The sequence below is a fragment of the Bidens hawaiensis genome, unplaced genomic scaffold, assembly GCF_021521415.1.
Source record: "Bidens hawaiensis isolate Kalapana, Puna unplaced genomic scaffold, B.hawaiensis_p1.1 tig00026606_1, whole genome shotgun sequence".
In the NCBI taxonomy this organism is placed as follows: Eukaryota; Viridiplantae; Streptophyta; class Magnoliopsida; order Asterales; family Asteraceae; genus Bidens; species Bidens hawaiensis.
In genome coordinates this window covers 84524-106762 of record NW_027494274.1, presented here as the reverse complement: position 1 = coordinate 106762, position 22239 = coordinate 84524, and the positions used below count along the sequence as shown (strand labels likewise).

The 22239-nt window shown below is 37.6% G+C and overlaps 1 protein-coding gene across 1 annotated transcript; it reads left to right on the top strand.

The window, feature by feature from the left end:
• Positions 1 to 1461: 1461 nt before the first annotated feature.
• Positions 1462 to 9999, top strand: LOC143573638 (enhancer of mRNA-decapping protein 4-like). Its single transcript, XM_077058463.1, has 12 exons — positions 1462 to 2145; positions 2605 to 2654; positions 2731 to 2887; positions 2988 to 3206; positions 5216 to 5344; positions 5414 to 6667; positions 6742 to 7098; positions 7176 to 7295; positions 8302 to 8472; positions 8557 to 8721; positions 8796 to 8921; positions 9604 to 9999. The coding sequence occupies exons 1-12, from the start codon at positions 1462 to 1464 to the stop codon at positions 9907 to 9909; spliced, it is 3738 nt and encodes a 1245-aa protein (XP_076914578.1). The 3' UTR covers positions 9910 to 9999.
• The last annotated feature ends 12240 nt before the right edge of the window (positions 10000 to 22239 follow it).

The following is a 22239-nucleotide window of genomic DNA, read 5'->3' as shown; positions in this document are numbered from 1 at the left end:
CAAGATGCTAGTCTTGCACCCTTTGTATATGCCAAATGGAATTAAACCAACTTGTAGAATAAACTCAAAACACTAAAAGAACCAGTGATTTGAGAGTATTCAGTGCATACGTATATAGGAAACATATACGCCTTTTAATTATGTATATGCATGTGACATGGAGATAAGGACTTATATAAAGTTGGTAATACCCCAAAGTCAAACTAAGCTAAAGCAAGTTTGTTCCTAGCTTCATTTGTGCTTGATAAGGACTATTGAACACTTGCATGTAAATGACAACTTTCAAAAATCAAATAACATGAAAGCATTCAAAGTTCTTTCTTTTGCTTTAATTCTTTTCTTTCGAATCCACTGACTCAACAAAAGAATAAAAGACAAAAATGTCTTCATGATATTTGCTGATATTAAAACCAATATAAGATTTAGTTTTTAATTTCTTACACTTTAAATTAGTTTTATAGATTTAAACAAATATATACAATACATATTACATAATCATACTACCATTAAACTAAATGATATTAATCTTGACATGATATTAGGGTAATATGCAATAAATCGAGTTTAACGGTATACGTGGAATATTTGCTTGGTGTGTGACCTATTGGCATCATATGTGAATGGCAACAATGATATAATTAGGCTTAGATACTGATTACGATCTTCTCCTTATAAAACTGGTTATTTTTTTCAATTGAAATACTAATAAATTTTACGGGTATTCTCTATATACCTAACGCTATACTCGGACCCGGCCCGATACCCGAATGTATCCGTATGTTGTGCCCACAAACGGACCCTATATAATAATAAATTAGTTTGATGGGTCTCAGATGTCTTATGAATCTTTTATGCTTCCCTCTGGTAAGCGAATACTGTATTCATAAATTTTAACACTTAGAAATCTAATTAATAGTTTGGCTTAAGCTATACAAACCTTGTTGTAATTTAGGCCATAGGGTATGCTCTAACCCCCTTTAACTCCATCCAGACTCCAAATGTTTGTAGCTGTTAAAGGAAATTTTAATGTTTATTAATTAAATAATAACTCAACTATTAGTATTGATAGCTTGATTTTATTGAAGGGGAAGTGAAGATTTGGGCGGAGGTCGTAAGGTGTTAATGTCGACTCCGATTCTAGCCGGGTTTTATCACAATGGATCTTTGGATGACGGGTTTTCCCCCATAATAGGAAATAACAGGCTTTAATAACTATCCAAACACTATCTACGACATATGATGTCACATTTTATGATTAGATTACCCATTTAGCCGTAGTTTATTAGCATAATAAAATATTTCAGCCGCCTTCATCAATGGTTTTGGTTTCCCAATAATAATAATAATAATAATAATAATAATCAAATCACTCATCAAGCAGCACACACTCTGAGAACAAATCTACAACCCACCACTCTCCCTTCCGATCAATCCCGCCGATTAATATTGAAACCCTAACCAATGGCTTCATCACCAAACAACAACCAGCCATTCGACATTCAACGCTTATTCAACCCACCACTACAAAACCCTAACCCCTACCACCACATTCCACCACCCTCCGCCGCCGCCTCGTATCCTCCGCCCACCGTCACCGGCAGCCCCATCTTCCACCACTTCCCACCGCCTCCTAACCCTAACCAACCACCATCTTCCAATCTGCACCACCAGCGATCCCTGCCGTACACCACCATCCCCCTTAACCCTAACCCTAACCCTACAAGCCCTAATACTAACCACGGAGCTCGATTAATGGCGCTATTAACCCCACCGCCACCGCCTCCGGATAATATTATCATTCCATCTCAGTCTCAATCATCCATGCCTTTGCCGCCAATTCCTAATTTCAACCCTAATTTGAACGTTAATTCAGGTCCGGTGAGGATGCCGAGCAGTAAGCTGCCGAAGGGCCGGCATTTGGTCGGTGATCGAGTGGTTTACGATATTGATGTTAGGTTGGACGGAGAGGTTCAGCCTCAGCTTGAGGTTACGCCGATTACTAAGTACGGGTCGGATCCGAATTTGGTGGTGGGACGGCAGATTGCGGTTAATAAAAGTTATATATGTTATGGATTGAGAACAGGGACAATTAGGGTGCTTAATATTAATACTGCTTTGAGATCATTGCTTAAAGGTCCTGTTCAGGTTAGTTTTGTTATTATTTTAAGTTTAAATAGGTTTAGCATAGGGGTGCAAACGAGACGAGCTGCCCGCGAGTCACTTGAGATCGGACTGATAAATAGCTCAGAATGAGCCGAGTTGTATCGAGCTCGATTTACTTATCCAGACCGAGCTTGAGCCTTGTGTATTAAATTTTAACTCTTTTGTATTAGTTTCACACTGCATTGTCGAGCTCGAGCTGAGATTTGGCTTGTTCAAGGTACTGCACATGAGCTCGAGCAGAGCTTAGGCTCGTTTTAAGGTTATTTTCAAGTATATAAAAATAATAAAAAAGTGTATACAAATTATTAATTGGTAAGTAATCAACGACCTGAGCTCGAGCTTTTGTATGTTAAAAACGGGCTGAGCTTTTGGCTTGTTTACATCCATAGTTTAGCATATTATGCGATCTATTCATTTAACAGTTTTATTATTCATTTTCAGAGGGTTATAGACATATCTTTCTTTGCAGAGGATGTTCATCTTCTTGCCAGGTAGAGCTTGTTACTTTATAAGTTATCTATTTTTTTTGTTTTGATCTCTGTGTTATACTGAAGTTCGTATACGCAGTGCGAGCATGGATGGAGGAGTTTATGTATGGAAGATTCTAGAAGGTCCTGATGAGGAAGATAAGCCACAGATAACAGGAAAGATAGTTACTGCAGTCCAAATTCTAGGAGTTGGAGAATATGTTCATCCTAGGGTTTGTTGGCACTGTCATAAACAAGTAATGTTTCCCATTTTGACTCGTTTGAAATGGAAGATAACCAAATTGACATGTTTATACGTGGATCAAAATTGAAAATGTGGTTTTTGATGTATTGCAGGAAGTTCTTGTAGTGGGAATCGAGAATCGTATTCTTAGATTTGATACTACAAAGGTTGGGAGAGGTAAAGGATATTCAGCAGATGATCCTCTCATATGCCCTATTGATAAGTTGATTGATGGAGTTAGTTATGTTGGTAAGCATGATGGTGAAATTACAGATCTATCCATGTGTCAATGGATGACTTCGCGTCTAGTTTCTGCTTCAGTAGACGGCACGGTGGGTTTTTAAAGATATCTTTTTGTGCAAATTTATATAAAACCAAATATTTATATGTTTTCTGTACTTGTCTTTAATGAGCTATGATTTTGTTTAATTGACATGCATTTGTTTGGGATAATGAATAGGAATTCATCAGTAGCATTTTCATTACATTAACAATAACCTACTTAGTTTTTACCCCTAAGACGTGACATCATGAACATTTTATGTAACCAATGTCATCACAAAGTACCAAGTTTTGTTTGTAGCCTGAAGCAGTTACGGTTGGCTACACCGTAGTTTTTTTATTTAATTTAACACTAACATATGACATTCCCCTATTAGAATATTGCATATTTAATATTCAATCTAAAGAACTATCAGTATCACTGTATCATGTAAAGGATTACAAAATACTGTGAAAAGTTGGTGCTTTTACCTCTAAGTAGTTATGATTGGCCACAAACTTTTATTTGTAGTTTTATTTATTGAAAGATAAGGTACTATAATTGATGTCATATCAGTTGATTTCTGGTATGGAAGCTCGGTTTATTACCATAGTCTACATATTACACTGCATTCTTGAGTTTTTTATTTAAGGGTTTGGAAAAGAAAAGATAAGAAAATTTTTCTTTTTCCATTCTTGAGTTTTTCTTTCAAAAGAAAAGAAAGAAAGAGAATGGAAAGAAAAGTTAGGGCTTTTTTCCTCCAAAACTTTCCAGCCAAATATGGCCTGATTGTGAAGGAAAAGTTTATAGCCATGTACAATATTACTAATTTACCCTATCTTTTCCTTCATATCGAACTCAAGAATGAGGGCATAATGGTGAAGTTACAATTTTTTTTCATATCTTTTCTTTCCTATCTAACTCCTGAATGGACTTCACACTTTCTTCTCTTTTCTTTTATTTTAACTCTAGAATGCCTTTTAAGTATATAATTTCTTTTCCTTTCTTCCCCTATCCAATCTTATCATTTCTTTTCCTTGTATTTTAAACCCGAGATGGCGAGAATGCAGTGTTAGTCTACAGTAATAAACCGAGCTTCCAGAACCAAAAGTTGACTAATATGATGTCAATTCTAATACCTTGACTACATTGACTGCAGGAATTGAAAATCAATCAATGTAATTTTTTTGCCTTGTGACCCTGAAGTGTAAAAGTGTTCTTGCTTGTTCACCTATTTTGAAGAACGGGAGTTGAATATATAGTATTTTAACCTCATTTAACACGCGAAAACTACCATCATTTTTTCGTTATGTAGATTTGTTATGTTTTCACGCGCATTTTATGCTAAAACCACTATAATTTTTTTTCTTTATATGAATGCATCGTGTGTGCATCTTTTTTGAATCAACTAAGAAATTACTTAAGTTAGCTGAAGCTTCAGCCAGAGGACAGACCATATTAAGAAGGTCATTAAATATTTATATGCCATTCGTTGCTTCATTTACATTTTAATGTGCAAGTGATGCATGCAGTCAATTAAATATCTAGTTTATTATTACCATATTGTTCATTTTCAGCAATAATATGCACATTCCATCGCATTAAAGCTGGCTTAAAATATCCATTATTAGCTATGGTGTTTATTGCATTTGAAACTATGAAATAGTTAGAAGAGTATACACCTGGTCCTCTTCACAAATACAAAGTTTGTCTAAGATGTCTGATTTCACGTGTAGCGTCTACGTTTGCTCATTTTGTTAAATTAATAAGTTAAGTGAAGAATTCCGACAAATTTCTATATGATTGGAATACCTACATATTGTAACTATACCATATAATGCTTGTAATGTGCATTAAGCATAACATAAACAATTGCTTATTTATTTATGTGTACACTCTACTAAAAAGCAGACACATAAACTGCAACCATCAAATAAGGAAACAAAACATATTAAAAACAGCAGTATAAAGTTACTAAAAGAAGCGCGAGTTGACTGAAGATTAATTTATATGATTCCTTTTTTGTTCCATTTTATTAATAATGCGCAAGTAACAGGAAGTTCTCTTTTGACCAAACAGATAAAGATTTGGGAGGATCGCAAAGCGTCACCTATTGCAGTACTGAGGCCACATGACGGCCTTCCTGTTAGTTCTGCTACATTCTTAACCGCTCCACATCGCCCAAATCACATCATACTTATCACAGGGGTATGTGCTAACTCAAATATATTTTAAAAATCAATGTGTTAAACATGTTTAAAAACTACTAATTTACAGGGCCCGTTGAATCGTGAAGTGAAAATATGGGTCTCTGATAGTGAAGAAGGATGGTTACTTCCTAGTGATGCTGACTCATGGCGTTGTACTCAAACACTGGAATTAAAAAGCTCTACTGAATCAAGACCCCAAGATGCTTTTTTTAATCAAGTAGTTGCATTACCTCAATCAGGTCTTCTTTTACTAGCAAATGCCAAGAGAAACGCTATATATGCTGTACACTTGGATTATGGGCCCAATCCGGAAACAACCTGTTTGGACTACATTGCTGAGTTCACTGTTACTATGCCAATATTGAGCTTTACAGGCACTAGTAATCTGTTACCAAACGGGTCTCACATCATTCAGGTTTACTGTGTTCAAACACAAGCCATTCAACAATATGCTCTAGACTTATCTCTATGTTTACCACCTCCCGCTTATGATGTGTTTGAGAAATCTGGTTCAACCATTGATGCAACGGTTCTTGGTTTGGATGAGATGGCTCAGGCTGATGTGGCGCCAACGTTGAGCCCTAATTGGCTGAAGGATACCGATACCAATGTTTCATATATTGTATCGCCAACAGTTCAATCTAGCCCTAAGTTGTCGGGAAAAGTTTCTGACTTTAAAAGTCCATCTGGCCGATTTGAGCCTCGTCAGCAACTTAACGGTTATGATGCTCAGAAAGTTATGGGGGACATACATTTGGAAACTGCTCGTTCAAATATGTCGAATGCCGCCTCGTTGGATGGTGATGATGATCGGACGGTTAAGTTTAAGCATCCGACTCATCTAGTAACTCCTGCTGAGTTGATGGCCACGTCATCCTCTGAAGTGAATCATATTGATGGTATGCATGACGTGGCGGTCAACTCTGATACACAGAATGCTGAGGTGGAGGTTAAGGTTGTGGGTGACCTTAATAGTTCTGCATATGAAGAAAAGGACAGATCTAGAACTTTCTCATCACAGGCATTAGAGCTAGGGCTTGATATGGCACTTGATAATGAGTCTAAACAATTGGATCAAATCGCAGATGCCCAGGATGAAGTTGATGATGTGGCAACTGATCTAGCTGGATCTGTTGAGATGTTTGGGCCTGGTGTAGTTCAATCTGCGGGCCCCACTTCACGAGAAAAGAAGAAGAAAAAGAATGCTCAAGTATCAGGTCAAACTTCAAGTGTCTTGAAGTCAACTAATTCTTGTGATGAGCTAGGAGTGAGTTCCAGTATACTTTCACAAATTCAATCCATGCAAGAAACAATTAATCAGGTAATATATATCTATCTGTTAATTAACTTTTTAAAGAAACTAATTGATCAGTTATTTTTCTTTTAACTCTGCAGATTTTGATCAATCAAAAGGAAATCCAGAAGCAGATTCCAGTGATTACTGCAGTACCAATAACAAAAGAAAGCAAAAGGATAGAATCAGCCATTGGTAAAAGCATGGAGAAAATTCATAAAGCTAATTCTGATGCTTATTGGGCTCGTTTACAAGAAGAGTTTGCAAAACAAGAGAAGTCAAACAGAGATCACCATCAACAAATATCAAATACCGCCTCAAGCAGTCACAAAGAATTTCTTGTATCATCAGAAAAAATGCTCAAGAAAGAAATGGCTGCAGCGGTGCCACTTGTCGGACGCTCTGTAATTCCAATTATTGAGAAATCAGTCTCGACGGCTGTCACAGAGGCCTTCCAGGTTACTAAATCATACATCAAAGAACTTTATTATTACAATTATAATCTGATGAAATTGTAATTTGAATTTTGGTGTAGAGGGGAGTAACTGATAAAGCTGTTAACCAACTGGATAAAGCGGTTAATTCCAAACTGGAAGCTACTGTATCTAGGCAAATTCAAAGTCAATTTCAAACTTCTGGCAAACAAGCTCTACAGGTATGATAATGATAATGATACAATCATTACTTTTTAGATTCTAAAGAGCCTTTTTTACGGATATTTAGGATTTTGTTTTCAAGATGTTAGCCGTGATTTGATATAACATAGAATTAATTGCACGGATTGTCCCTAGGGGGGTGTTCTTTATTTGGTTTCAAACCAAAAACTGAACCGGATCGATACGTATTATATTGTAAGAATTTTAGATTTCATTTTTGACTTCTTTAGCATTTAGACTTTCAAGTAATATTAAAAATCTCACATTTCGCTGTTTAAATAATCCATTGCATCTGCTGAGTGCTGTTACGCGATAGTTTTTGAAATATCCCATTAACACATTGTTGAATATTCACCGAACTTCAAATTTAAAAAAAAATTATACTTCAACATAAGTGGTTAGTTTTAATTATTACAATTATACCATCACTCCATTTGAAAATGAAACGTGAAATAAAGCACAACAAAACAGTGCATTTCAACATCATCGATAAATTTATACACCCTTAAGTCTTAATATTTAACTATTTTTTCTTTGTAAACTTAGGACAAATGGTGTATGAATATAATAATGTGGTTGTTATGGTCAGTTATGATGTTGCTTCTGTTTCACTTCTAATGGCATAATAGTAATAATTATAGTTAACAACTTTTGCCTGAAGTATAACATTCAACAATGTGCTAAATGAATATCTTGAGTACAATTGCTTAGAAACAGTTAGTGGAAGCAAATCGATTATTCGAATACTGATTTGTGATTATTTAATATTACCTTAAAGTCTGAATGCAGGAGAAGTCAGAATTAAAAGTCTGATTCCTAACTTGTGAAGGCATTTGTTATCGGAGTCTAGTTTCAGGAAATGACAGTTTTGGTCCCTCGTGAATCAATGAGCCAATGAGGGCCAAGGTGTAATTTTCCAAAGCTAGGGACCAAAACCATAATGTTGACATACCACCGTATAATTTCCTCTAAAATATATGATCGTGAAAGTTTATGATGTTGCAGGAAGCACTGAGGTCAAGTATGGAGGCTTCTGTTGTTCCTGCCTTTGAGATGTCTTGCAAGTCAATGTTTGACCAAGTTGATTCCACATTTCACAAGGGAATGATGGAACACACAACTGCAATTCAGCAGCAAGTTGAGTCCGTGCATTCTACTTTGGCATTTACTTTGAGGGTAAGAAATCACCATCTTAAACATTATTATTTATTTGTAAAATGATTTAATACATGTTGTTTGATGTTTTGATGGTTCTTTCAGGATACTATCAATTCAGCATCATCTTTAAGTCAAACATTAACCACTGAAATTGCTGATGGTCAAAGGAAGTTAATGTCTTTTGCGGTTGCTGGAGCAAATTCTAAATCCACAAATCCATTAATAAGCCAACTAAGTAATGGGCCTTCAGGCGTATTCCATGAAAAGGTCGGTTTTACTCTTGCATTTTATTAAGACACTCAAAACGTCATGTTATAATTACTGTACTTTTCTTTATATAGATTGAAGCACCAGTGGACCCCACAAAAGAGCTATCTAGGTTAGCATATGAGCACAAATTTGAGGAGGCTTTTACTGCTGCCCTGCAAAGAACCAATGTTCACATCGTTTCCTGGTTATGCTCTCAGGTACATTTAACGAGTCAAACCAGGAAGTTCACCAAAACCATATTTTCTCCAAATTTCTTTGAAGCAATAAAATAGTATGTCAAATGTAACTGCACCTCCTAAAATCATTTTTAGGAGGTCTTCTTGTGCGTTACAAATACAGCATTTTCTTTATTTTCTTTTACCCATTTTTTATTCACTTGTATGTTTGTGGTGTCTGAGATGGGTTGGATCGGGCTCGGCTTGTCGATAAGTTCAGCTGAACCAGGTCAGCTCGTTTATATAACAAGCTGAAATGGGGAGCTTGGGCTCGGCTTACCAAAAGCTCGAGCTGAGCTTGTTTAATTATTTATTTAGTTTTTAACTTTTACACATGCTATATATAAAACCTAAAAATAATATTTGTAACATAAAATAATGCAGAATTCATAAACTATAGAATTCATAATTTATAAATACCAAAACTTGGGTTTTAAATTAAGGCTTAAGTTTTAAATGGATTCAAAACGAGAGTATTCAATATTAAGGTTATTAAAAATAACATACAGCTTTTAGTTGTGTGTGTGTGTGTGTGTGTGTGTGTGGCCCACGCAGCGGGCTCAGTTTGGCTCATTTATGAAGGATCCAATTTTGAGCGAGTGACGAGCTTTGTGAACAGCCCTTGTGCTGATCTTTTGATATTTTTTATGTTTAAAAATTGTAGGTTAATCTACAGGGGATATTAATGAGTAATCCTGTTCCTCTGAGCCAAGGGGTACTGCTGTCACTATTGCAGCAATTGGCGTGTGATATTGGGAACGATACATCTAAGAAACTTAATTGGATGATGGATGTGGTGGTGGCGATCAAACCAACGGACGGGAACATTGCATTGCATGTGAGACACATATTTGAACAAGTGCACTCGGTTCTAAACCATCAGATGAGTGTTCCCACAACTTCGGTTGCTGAGCTTTCCAGTATTCGTGTGGTTATGAGACTTATAAGCTCGACGTTAAGGAGCGTGTAAGTAATTCAGAGATTATTGTTTTGTATAAAGTCATGAAATCTTGTAATGGGAATTGCACATTTTTGTTCTAAATTGTTGCTTTTTGAGAACTTTTTTTATAGTAATTCTTATGTATTAACTTTCCGTTTTAAGTTTTTAACCTCTTCCCTCAACACCGCATTTCTTGATGTTTTTCATCGATAAACAACGGGTGTTAACCATGGACTGTTTTAACCTGAAAATGTTAAGTGTCAACTTCATTCTTTTGGCCTAAAAGCTAAACGAAAGTGTGTTTCTTGCATTGACTTTGGATGATGGCAGGCTAAATATAGAAAAGGGTGATGCTAGATCCAAGCATTTAATTCTAAGTTTAGCGTTTGCAGGGCCGGTCTATGGGCTAGCTAAATCAAGTGAACGCTTTAGGCCAAATATTGGGGTTATATATATTTATACTTTATAATTCTTGGATACTCCATAGTGTTTTACATATGAAAAAGAAAAAAACAAAGAAAAAATGGGAAAAAAAAGAAGATAAAAATAGGCCTCTAAATACGTTGAGCCGGCCCTGGTTTTGCACCTCTAAGGTTGCATATAGATGCAAAATGATGATATATTGTTTTATAGCATTTAAACGTGATAAAAGAATTAAAAGTTGGGATACTTTTGCCATTTATAACTTTTCGAGAAACTTATATTATCGTTATAAACAAAATCAATTTGAACCGTTGAAACTGACAAACCGTCCAAATCAAAGCAACCCAGTCGCTTTTGGTTGTTTTGAGATAGACGTGATTATGTTAACGATCGAGTTTTTGTGGTTTAGGGCTTTACTTGGTTCGGGACTTGAAAATGTATGTGTAAGCCGAACTAGTTATTTAGGCATTTTAAGATGGATGCTATATTGGGACACCACCTCTATGGTATCCCTGAAAGTCTATATAACTTATATAGACATGAAACATACACAAATTTTTATTATTATTTATTTTTTTGAGTTTTGTTTAAATTATTTTTTAAGATCTCGTTATTAACTAATTAAAATATTAAATAAAAACATAAAATTTAAGAAATAACATTCCACATAATTGGAAAATTAGATGTTAATAATCCAAACTATTAACTATAGGCCAATAATAATCCCAACTAAAAATCTAACTAGTAGCAATTCTAACATTCAACTTTGTTACCAATAACAATCCCGGACTAACCAATTATTAACTTCGTTTATTTTTTGATGACGTGGCTTGTTATATGGCAATGTGCCAATGACATGGATTTTTTTCAATTTATTTAAAATTTAAATGTAATATTAAAGTGTTGTGAAATGACAAATATACCCTTCTTTATATTTGTCAGTTATGTTATATATAATAGGGATGAGCTCGGTACCGTACCGGTTCCGAAAATACCGATCCCGAAAATCACCAAATCTTGGTACCGGTACCGGTACCGAAATATTCGGTTCGATACCGGTATTGAAGGCAAAAGTTCGGGAAATACTGTGTAACATCCTAAAATTTATAATGTTGAATAAAGAAAGTTACGTTTAGTGATTTCGCGTTATTAATTATTTAATATCTAGTAAGGAGCAGATCATGGACTTAGATTAATTGAGATGGGTTAAATGAGAATGGGCCTTAGGTCCATGGGCTTTAAGGGATATAAATATCCCCTAAACCCTAAACTATCATTCATTCCATCTTATCCTCTAACACTCCCAAAACACACACCACACGCCACACGCACCGCCGGCGGCCGAGGGAGAGGAACGAACAAGATCCGAGAGAGAGTGAGCGATTAGTTGTGATTAAACAAGTTAAACGAGATCCAAACAAGCACAAAAAGGTATGATTCTTGATCTTTGAAGTTTAAAGATCCAAGCTTTATAGTATATATACGACCGAAAACGGTTGGGGAACGTAGTGGGTGATGTCGAACCATAACAAGGGTGTTAAAATCGCCAAAATGGTTGATAGAAACCAAACAGTGGCTGAACTGGGCAACTTCGCCACGAACTGGGCAACTTCGCCTTCAAAGCGATAACTTCGCCTTCAAAGCGATAACTTCGCCTGAGGCCAAGTTCGCCTAATTGATAACTTCGCTTACGGCCAAGTTCGCCTAACTGGTAACTTCGCCTGAGGTCAAATTCGCCTAATTGATAACTTCGCTTACGGCCAAGTTCGCCTAATTGATAACTTCGCTTACGGCCAAGTTCGCCTAACTGGTAACTTCGCCTGAGGTCAAGTTCGCCTAATAGATAACTTCGCTTACGGTCAAGTTCGCCTAATTGATAACTTCGCTTACGGCCAAGTTCGCCTAACTGGTAACTTCGCCTGAGGCCAAGTTCGCCTAATTGATAACTTCGCTTACGGCCAAGTTCGCCTAACTGATAACTTCGCCTAAAGCTAAGTTCGCTTAAGGTTTAACTTCGCTTAAAGTCAAATTCGATTAGAAAATAAATTAAAAACCTAATGAAAAATGTGTTAAGACAGTTAATGGAAATAAAATTTTTCCAAGCTGACCTGGCAGCTCGACCCCAGCCAGGGGATCTGCCCCTTGGACCCTGCTAGGGGCTGCCGCCCCTAGACCCCGCTGCCAGGGGCGCTGCCCCCCGGACCCCCGTTCGTTGTGGGTCAAAGATAGAAATACAATATGAGTAGTGATAGTTGATTGATACGTATACTTGTTATACAGTCAGCCGTGCACAACTGAAGAAAGGGATTACGATTAACGGTGAACGTAACCGTGTTCAGGTGAGTTTCTAGCCCCATTCCTCGTTATGTTTTCGGGGCTGTGTGCATACTCGATGTGTTGTTAATACATTTATCCTAAGTGATAAGTGTATGCCATATGTGATATATGTGATATGTATGAATGATTGCTTGATGGTACGTGAACGATCTTCGGATATTGCACGTACTGTCAGGTTGTAACGCTATGTATAAGGTAAGTATGATATGTATGCTTATGTGTATGAACATGATAAAGTTAATAAAAGAAGGAATGATGGTTGTATGGTTGTATGGTTACGAAAAGGGTACCGAGCCCTAATAATACTCGAAGTATGATGTATGGTTGTATGGTAACGAAGAGGGAATCGAACCCTACTAATATTCGAGAACTAGGGACCAGACCCTTATAATATCTGTGATGTTAGGGACCAGACCCTTATAATATCTGTGAGGTTATAGGGCGAAAGGCTCTTTAAAACGTATGATTATGTATGTAAAGAAAGTATGAAAGTATGACTGAAAGAATATAAGTTTATGTGTATTGTATAGTGTATGATTAACTAGAACTCACTCAGCATAGCTGACTTTTAGTATGCACGCAGGTGAGCTGATTATAGAGTTAGCATGAGGATGACGCATGGCATGGATTGAACGGCTGGCATCTGAAGAAAGAAGAAAAGATGTTTAAATATAATGATTTGTTTTATAATATCAAAGAAGGGATTTAATGTTTTGTAACGAATGCTTCAAGTAAACGTTTCCGCGAAAGTTTTAATGAACTCTGAATTGCAAGAACTGTGTTTATGAGTAAATCCGACGCTAAAGTAAGGCTACCGGGTTCGGGGCTTTACATACTGGTACCGTACCAATCCCGAAACTCAAAACTTTGGTACCGATTACCGAAATCGGTACCGGTACCAAGTACCAAATGCTCATCCCTAATATATAATCAACCAAAGTTGAACCCACAAGTCAAAACAAACCACCACCACAACAAGTCTTTCATCTTCATTGTCGCTACCACCTCTAACCATCACTTGGAACCACCGCAATCAAAAAAACAGCCGCCATCATCTCTCTTTAACGCCATCACCATCACAACCGTTCGGCCACCACCATCATCTCTCACTCTCACTTAGGGGTGAGCAAGATAAGGGTTGGTCCCTTAAAACCCGGTTACCCAACTCGCAAAACCCTTAATTAGACCCGAATTTATAATATGGGTCGGGTTAAGGGTATTTAAATTTCAATTTAAATGGTAAAGGTTTTCAAGGGTCCGACCCTTTTTAAAACCCTTGACCCTTATACTAGTTTTTAGATAGAAATACATCAAATTCGCGATTAATCTGAAATTTAAGAGAGATTTGTATTTCATATGTGTATCATACGGAATTTCCCAACTACTAAGAAAAATAAAAATAAAGGGTCGTACTAGTGACTGAAAACATATATATGGGAATCACTGAATTTGCATCAGTTGAATGGTTGATAAACTTTCAAAGTTAAACTTTACTATGTTATTAAATGAAGGTATAATTGTTCTAGGATTTATATATAAAGTCATATATGAGATATGTAACTAGTAAATGCAGAAAAGGAGACGTGATTACTACCTTAAAGGGTAAAGGGTTGAACCCTTAAAACCCTTATTTATACCCGTCCTTTTATTGTTTAGAGGGTAGGGTCTCGGGTCCATGTTTCTTCCTAAAAGGATAAGGGGTCCGAGTAGGATATTAGCTAAAAGGGTCGGGTCTTACCCTTTAAACAGTCCTACTCTCACTACTTTCATCGTTTCCAGAAAACCACCACTACTATCTCCGGCCGCGGCCACCATCCAGCCAGTCTCTCTCTCACTTTCACAGAACCTCTTTCCATCAGACCTGAAAAATCCATCTCGATGCCACATAACTGCCAAATACTAAGACACGTCATCAAAAAATAAACAGAATTAACGGTCAGCTAGTCCGAGATTGTTAATGGTAACAAAGTTGAAAGTTGGGATTGCTACTGGTCAAATTGTTATTTAGGATTCTTATTGGTCAATGGTTAATAGTTTGGATTATTAACATTCAATTTTCCTAAATAAAAATATACATAATTAGAGGTGTATATTTTTCTCCATGCAATTTGAACAACCTATGAATAAGATCGTTTTGAGGTATCGGCCTTTAGAAGGCGACTTTAGATACCTCAAATCACCTATTGTTCGTAGGTTGTTCAATTAGTATGGAGCACTTTTAAATATGTTTATTTTTATTTATAAATTATGTGTTTTTATCTTACAATTATGAATTATGTGAGATGCTATTTCTTAAATTTTGTGTTTCTTTTGTAAAAAGTTTTAATTAATTAAAAATAGGATCTTATAAAACAAACATTCAAAATAAAAATCATAAATTGCACCTATACAGGGTATAGGAACTGAATATGATGATGTCTGATGAAAGTTGTCCTTATGTAACCCGTATAGACATATACGTATCATGATGCATGTCCGGATATATTGCTTGGTTTCCAGATATAGCATTCCTTGAAGATTGTTAATACTGATCTACTATTTTGAAAATCTTAATTAAAAATCGGTCAAATCGCTAAAATTGGCTACATCTAGCAGGCCGGTTTGGTATATCGTTTTTCAAATATAAGTTCACGTTTTAGTACATAGTTTTTATCAAAACTTGCCCCACCGGACCCACGCCTTGTGTACTTGTAAATGGCCATGCCTACTTTCCTGGAAAAGGGTAACTTGTTTAGTTCACGCAAAGGGAACACTTTGCATGAAATCCATTCATTTAAGGGACACATGATATTGAAGTGTTAGCAAGGTTAACTTTGATAGTTTGATGGTTATTTTAATTACTAGCCATGTGCCCGCGCCATGTAGCGGAGTATGTATACAAACATGGCATCGAACGCGTAACGGTGTTACTGTTTCATTGTTTCAGTAAGTGCGCGACTTCCCAACAGTGCGTACGTAACCTGGCAATAATATGCTCATAACAGGGCATTAGAAGCTTAACCGGTGTTAGTAAGCACGTCACACAACGACTGTACGCGCGCAATCAAGTGTCGATGCACACGTAACGCTACATTAAGCGCATCTTGACCCGCAACACGTTCCGTCTGACACTGTTCTAACACGAAATCGTTCTGACTTGACCCCTTTTGACCCGAACCCGTCCCGGCCCATTCCAACCTTAACTTTTTTTGTATCGGTTGGAATACCTTTTTTTGTATCAACCCATTCCAACCTTAACCTTTTAGACCCATGACCCGAATGGCCGAACCCGCCAGACCCGTTTGTCGGCCTTTAATGGTAATCACGTAAAACATTAAAAATTTTAAAATGAGAAAATATAGCAATACCATACTCAATTTAAAGAGAATAAAATACTTGTTTTTATGGTATAATGTTTTTGTATAAAATATTAACGTGTAAAAAAGTTATAAACGTTTAAACGTCGAGGGGGTAGTTGGTTTAAAATAAGGGATATATATGTAATTATTTTTGAAATTAACAAAATATGATTAAAGTTAAAGGACCAACTTGTAATTATTATTGAATAAATTAGAATTAACCATACATGATTTTGCTAAAAAACAAAAATGCCCCTAAAATGTCTTAATCCTGTGTATTATGATTTGTACTAAAACAACAAGTTTGGTACCTCTTAAAAATTATATATTTTAATTATAAGTTATCTTTTCTTATTGGGATTTAAAGTTGAAATTAGATGCATTATGATAATTCACACTATACTATTTTAAATTTTTCTTTTATAACATTTGGTTTCTGTTTGTGGAAGAATCATGATTGTATACAATAAACAATGGTAAGTGTGATTATTATTTACCTTCTTCTAAGTTAGTTGGGTTAGTTATAAATTTCTTATTAAGCCCTTTTCAGGACAATAATGTCACATTAGGAAGAATAAATAATAAATAAATAAATAGAAGTGCGAATGTGCGATGGTTTATCTTTTGAGAATTCTTTTATATGATAGTACTTTCTAGAAGTTAAAATTGGAGTAGAGGTTTAAAAGTTAGTTTCGAAAGGACTTGGGGTTACAATAATTTCTTTTACCAATAGAAAATTAGAAATTTAAGGATCAAACTACAATTTTGTAAAAATTAAAGTATTAATACTGAGATAATGATACGACCTAGTTCGAGACGGTCAATCTCCAAGAAGAATAGCAGAGAATAACAGAATATTTGGGACAATTTTCTCATCTTTTTATTCAAAATTAAAAGAGTACTTATAGAAGATAAATCTTGGAAAATAAGAAATAAGAACTTGGAAAATATACAAAGCATAAACTAGGAAACGAAATAAAATAGTTGTAAAATATGATTGCTTCAATCTTGGAGCCTTTTTGGAATCATAGCTGCACGTTTGGGTCTTCCAGTTGTAGCTGGGCCTGATTTGGTTGTTGGGTCTTCTGAGCCAATTGTATCAATATTCCCCCCTTCAACAACGGCATTGTTCGCAAGGCCGGCCATAAGTGGTAAACTAACTTTGTCCAGGAGATCTTGTGGAAATGGACTGGCACAGGAAGACCAATCACCTTTGCAAGGACGAAGCAGTGAAATGTGAAATACTGGATGAATGTGAGAACCAATCGGTAAATCGAGGCGGTATGCAACCTTGCCAACGCGTTCCAGAATTGTGAACGGCCCATAAAAACGACGACTAAGCTTTTCAACACCCTGATGAACGACAGATTTTTGATGGTACATCTGAAGTTTCAATAATACTTGATCGCCAACCGAAAATTCCAACTCTTGCCGGTGGCGGTTAGCTTGTTCAGCCATACGTTGTCGGGTTTTCTGAAGATTAGTCTTGAGCACTGCTAGAAGTTGTTGGTGTTCCAAGAGAGTATCATCTATGGATTTAGGTTGTAAATCAGACCGAGTGTAACTGGGAATGGATGGTGGTAGCCGGCCATAAAGCGCTTGAAACGGGGACATCTCAATAGCGCTATGGTAAGATGTATTATACCAAAATTCTGCTAAATATAAGAATTTGGTCCATCGTTTCGGTTCATCACACGCAAAACAAAAGATAGCTTTCCAAGGTGCGGTTAACAACCTCGGTTTGGCTGTCGGTTTGAGGGTGATAAGCGCTAGAATGAAACAATTTTGTGCCGATCGTTTTAAATAATTCCGTCCAAAACCGACTTAGAAATATGGGGTCACGATAAGATAAAACACTTTTAGGTAACCCATGTAGTTTGTAAACCTGGTCAAGAAAGATAGTAGCTAAGGATTGAGCCGTGTAATGGGCTGGAAGAGCAATGAAATGGGCGAATTTGGAGAACCGATCCACGATGACCCAGATAGCGGCTTTGCCATTTGAAGGGGGCAAACTGGTAATAAAATCCATAGATATATTGAAGAGGTAGGTCCCAGCAGAGACCAGTTGGTCCCGCAAGACTCACCTTGAATAGGGACGTCTGCGCAAAGGCCATCTACTCCCGCAGGACCCACCATGCTCATAGAATCTTACGCGCAGTACGCAAGCTGTACACGCAGGGAAAGCCTCCCAATGGTGAAGTACCCCGCCTGTTCCCGCAGTTGCGGATACAAGCCATCAGGGAAGGCTACCCGCAGACAGCAGGGCTACACGCACAAGGCAATAGCTACTTCAGTAGTCACATGAAGGAATGAGCAAGGCGGGAACAATCCCGCCAAAATGAGCCAGTCCGTATGATTCTGAAAGATCTTTTGTACTATACCTACCAAGGTATGGATAGGACAGATGATCTGACCAGAACAACCCATGAGCCAATCACAGGGTGACAGCTCACCGACAACAGTACGAGGAGGAGCACCCTCTAGTACTGTTTGTCACTATTAGCCGCTGCCTACTCACCAACTCTTACTGACGGGCGTGCGTAGCCTACAGTTGGTAGAATAGTATTACTGTTGGCCGTAACCTATTCACCAACCAGCATGGCCTGCGTATAATCCACAGTAGGTGGGACGTGCATAATCTACAGTTGGTGGAATAGTGCAGCCGACTTTGTTACTGTTGGCCGTAACTTATCCACCAACCAGTATGGCCTGTGCATAATCCACTGTTGGTAGAACAGGAACACTATTCAGCCGGCTGTACCTGCTTGGAAACCTACCTTCGGCTATAAATACTCCAACATCTTGGAATGGTAAGATCATCTGCTATCCAGTTATCTAGCAATCTCTTAATATACACTTATATTCAGAGCAATCTAGTCTGATTCTCACGCCGGAGGGTGGTCACAAGGAGGAACCCCCCCCCCCCCCCTTCTCAGTGACGAGCTTACGGTGTTTGTTTTGCAGGTCTCCTGAAGAACAGCCTTAGCTAGATCTCATCCGTGGGAAACATTACGTAAACCCCAGATTATCTATAATCTGTCCAGGGTTCACTTAGTGTTTCTTCATATATCTTCCCAAACCTGATGTGGAGTGGGCAGAGGCTGTAGCAACCTGTACGGCTTGTGGGTGGAGTATTTGGTTTGCTGACAAACGATGCATTCGGAGATGAATTTTGTGACCTCTGATCGTATATTAGGCCATGAAAAGTTAGCTTTAAGCCGCTTGATAGTGGCTGTAATACCCGAATGACCTCCTAATAAACTTGAGTGAAATTCATGCAATAACCGGTGGCGAAGGGAGGGTATATCCGGAATTAGCAAGCGATTGTTATGATAAACCAACCCATCATGAACTGTGTAATCAAATGTATTAGTGGAGTCAACGATGCCCGTAAGGAGCGCACGACCTGCTGGAAAGTTCGTGTAGTAGTCACGTAATTCGTGCAACCAAGGAAAGATCGGGGTAGAAAGCGTGAGCATGTGCAAATCGTCAATGCGACTCAAAGCATCGGCTAATTTATTTTCCTTACCGGGTTTATAATGAATTTCAAAATCATAACCGAGCAGCTTGCTGGCCCATTTGTGTTGTTCGGGTGTTTGGATAACCTGGGTGAGCAGGTGCCGGAGGCTCCGCTGGTCTGTAAACACACGGAAGCGGCGTCCAAGAAGATAATGACACCATTTTTTAATCGCTTCGGTAATAGCGAACAACTCACGGATGTATGCCGAAGAGGCCAACATGTTTTTTTGAAGTTTCTTACTAAAAAAAGCAATTAGTTTATCTTTTTGGGACAAAACCGCGCAGATACCATAGTCGGACGCATCCGTAGTAATATCGAATACTTGGGAAAAATTTGGTAATGTGAGGGTAGGAAGGGTAACCATAGCAGCTTTGAGTTTGTCGAAAGCTTCCTGGGCCGCTTTTGACCAAGCAAATTTTTTTGAGTGCTGCAACAAGTCAGTTAGTGGCTCTACAATATGAGAGTAACGTTGAACGAATCGTCGATAATAGCCGGTTAGCCCAAGAAAAGCCCGTAACGCGGTTAGTGATGTAGGTATGGGCCACTCTTGAATGGCTAAGATCTTGTCATTGTCTGTTGCGACACCTTCAGATGTGATCACATGACCCAAATAGTGAACCTTAGAGACTCCAAACTCACATTTAGACAACTTTGCATAATATTGATTACATGATAAGATGTGAAAGACGTGGCAAAGGTGGTGAAGATGTTCGTCATGTGATCGACTATAGACCAAAATATCATCAAAGAAAACGAGCACAAAGCGACGAAGTTCGTGACAGAAAAGGTGGTTCATGGCTGCTTGGAAAGTAGACGGGGCGTTGGAGAGCCCGAAAGGCATGACTAAAAATTCTTAGTGTCCATCAACCGTTCGAAAAGCCGTTTTGTGGATGTCGTCTGGGTTAACCCGGATTTGATGATAACCGGCCCGCAAATCCAATTTGGAAAAAATTGTTGCGCCATGCAGTTCATCAATGAACTCGTCTACAGTTGGTATAGGGAAACGGTTTCGTACCGTAATGGCGTTTAACGCACGGTAATCGACGCAGAAGCGCCAGGTACCGTCTTTCTTGCGGACCAACAGAACTGGGGAAGAGTAAGGACTGGTGCTCGGTTTAATTATACCATCCGCAAGCATCTCAGCGATAAGCTTGGTCATTATCTCTTTCTGATAGTGTGGGTATCGATAGGGCCTCACATTGACAGGTTGACTATTAGGACACAAGTGAATGTGGTGGTCTTGCGGCCGAGGCGGCGGAAGAGTATTGGGTGGTTGAAAAATACTTGCAAACTGTTGTAAGAGAGTCTGAATAGCCAAATCCTCATGTGTAGGAGGGATCAATGTGGCCGGTTTGGTATCATGTTGAAATATTAACGTGTGCATGGATGCGACCGACCCTTTGGTAAGTAAAGAATGGATAGTGGTTGAGGTTGCGGGTGAAGCGACAGGCTCACCGGTGAAGGTTATAAGTTGGTTATTAACAGTGAAGGACATGGATGGAATCGAGAAGTCTGCTGTTATACGACCTGTGACATTTGTCAATTTTCGATTCGTTTTCGTATTTGTAAACCCGACCCGTTGGGTCGTTTCGATGTATTAAATATTTTAATAAAATATTCCCGACATTTACGTTCAATGTTCGTTCATCTATTACTATGTTCAATTTATTTATGAAACCCCGAGCCTCAAACGTTAAGCGAGTTAAAACGCGTAAATAATCCAAAACCGAAAACCATTTAATTCGATTATTAAGTTTAGGGTCAAAAGTGTAAAACTTGAAAACTTATTTTAACTTAAAAGAATTTAAATTACATTTAATAAGTTTGTTAAACATAAGGGGCTGAAACTGTAAATTTTATTTAAATTATTATAACAAAACCCTACCCGCCCCCCCCCCCCCCTCCCTCCTTCCCTGTTTTTCCGGCCGGCTGCCGGTGGCGGCACCGACAAATCCCAAACAGCCTCTAAACTCTAAAATTTGACCCGAAAAAGTTGTTTAACGCGTTGTATCATCAATATTACACGATAATCAGCATATTAATTACATCATAACAAACTTATTCGCGAATCAAATCCCGTGACACTCGCCGGATTTTACGGGAATCAAAATTAAAGCATTTAACGTGTATACGCTCCAATAGTAGTATAAATAGGACATTACACAACCTTTACAACTCGCTCATACTTCTCTTTCTCTCTAAATCACTCTATAATTATCATAATTGTTCTTCAAAGCTTCGGCTCCGGCATCGTTGTGTTCTTCACCAAATCATAACATCTAAAGGTAATTGATATATGCTCTTTAATGTCGTTACACCAATAAACAATAACCCTAAACTAATTTGAACAAACATAGAACAGAAACCCCAATTGTTAAAATTAGGGTTTATGTTCTTGATAAAGGAAGAATATGAACTTTCATTATTATATATATATATAATATTTTTCAAGCTTAATCTGAATTGCTCTTTAGACCAACTGGTTAACATGTTAGGATAACAAATAAGAGACCCGAGTTCGAAACCCGGGTCACATATGCCTTCCTTCTTTTTTTTTGATAACATATTATTATTACTATTTAACCCAAAATTATTGGAAACTGTTATTATATTTAAACAAGGGAAACCAAGCTTAAATAAATGTTCATCCTAGCTCAACTGGTTACACACTGCACATGTAAACCTCAAGACCCGGGTTCGAAACCTGGGTCAGCCATATTACTTTTATTTAATTTTTCACCT

Coding starts and splice junctions, on each gene's coding strand:
- LOC143573638 (XM_077058463.1), top strand. CDS start 1,462: ATGGCTTCATCACCAAACAACAACCAGCCATTCGACATTCAACGCTTA. Junction 2,146..2,604: donor TGCTTAAAGGTCCTGTTCAG/GTTAGTTTTGTT, acceptor ATTCATTTTCAG/AGGGTTATAGACATATCTTT. Junction 8,473..8,556: donor CTTTGGCATTTACTTTGAGG/GTAAGAAATCAC, acceptor TGGTTCTTTCAG/GATACTATCAATTCAGCATC.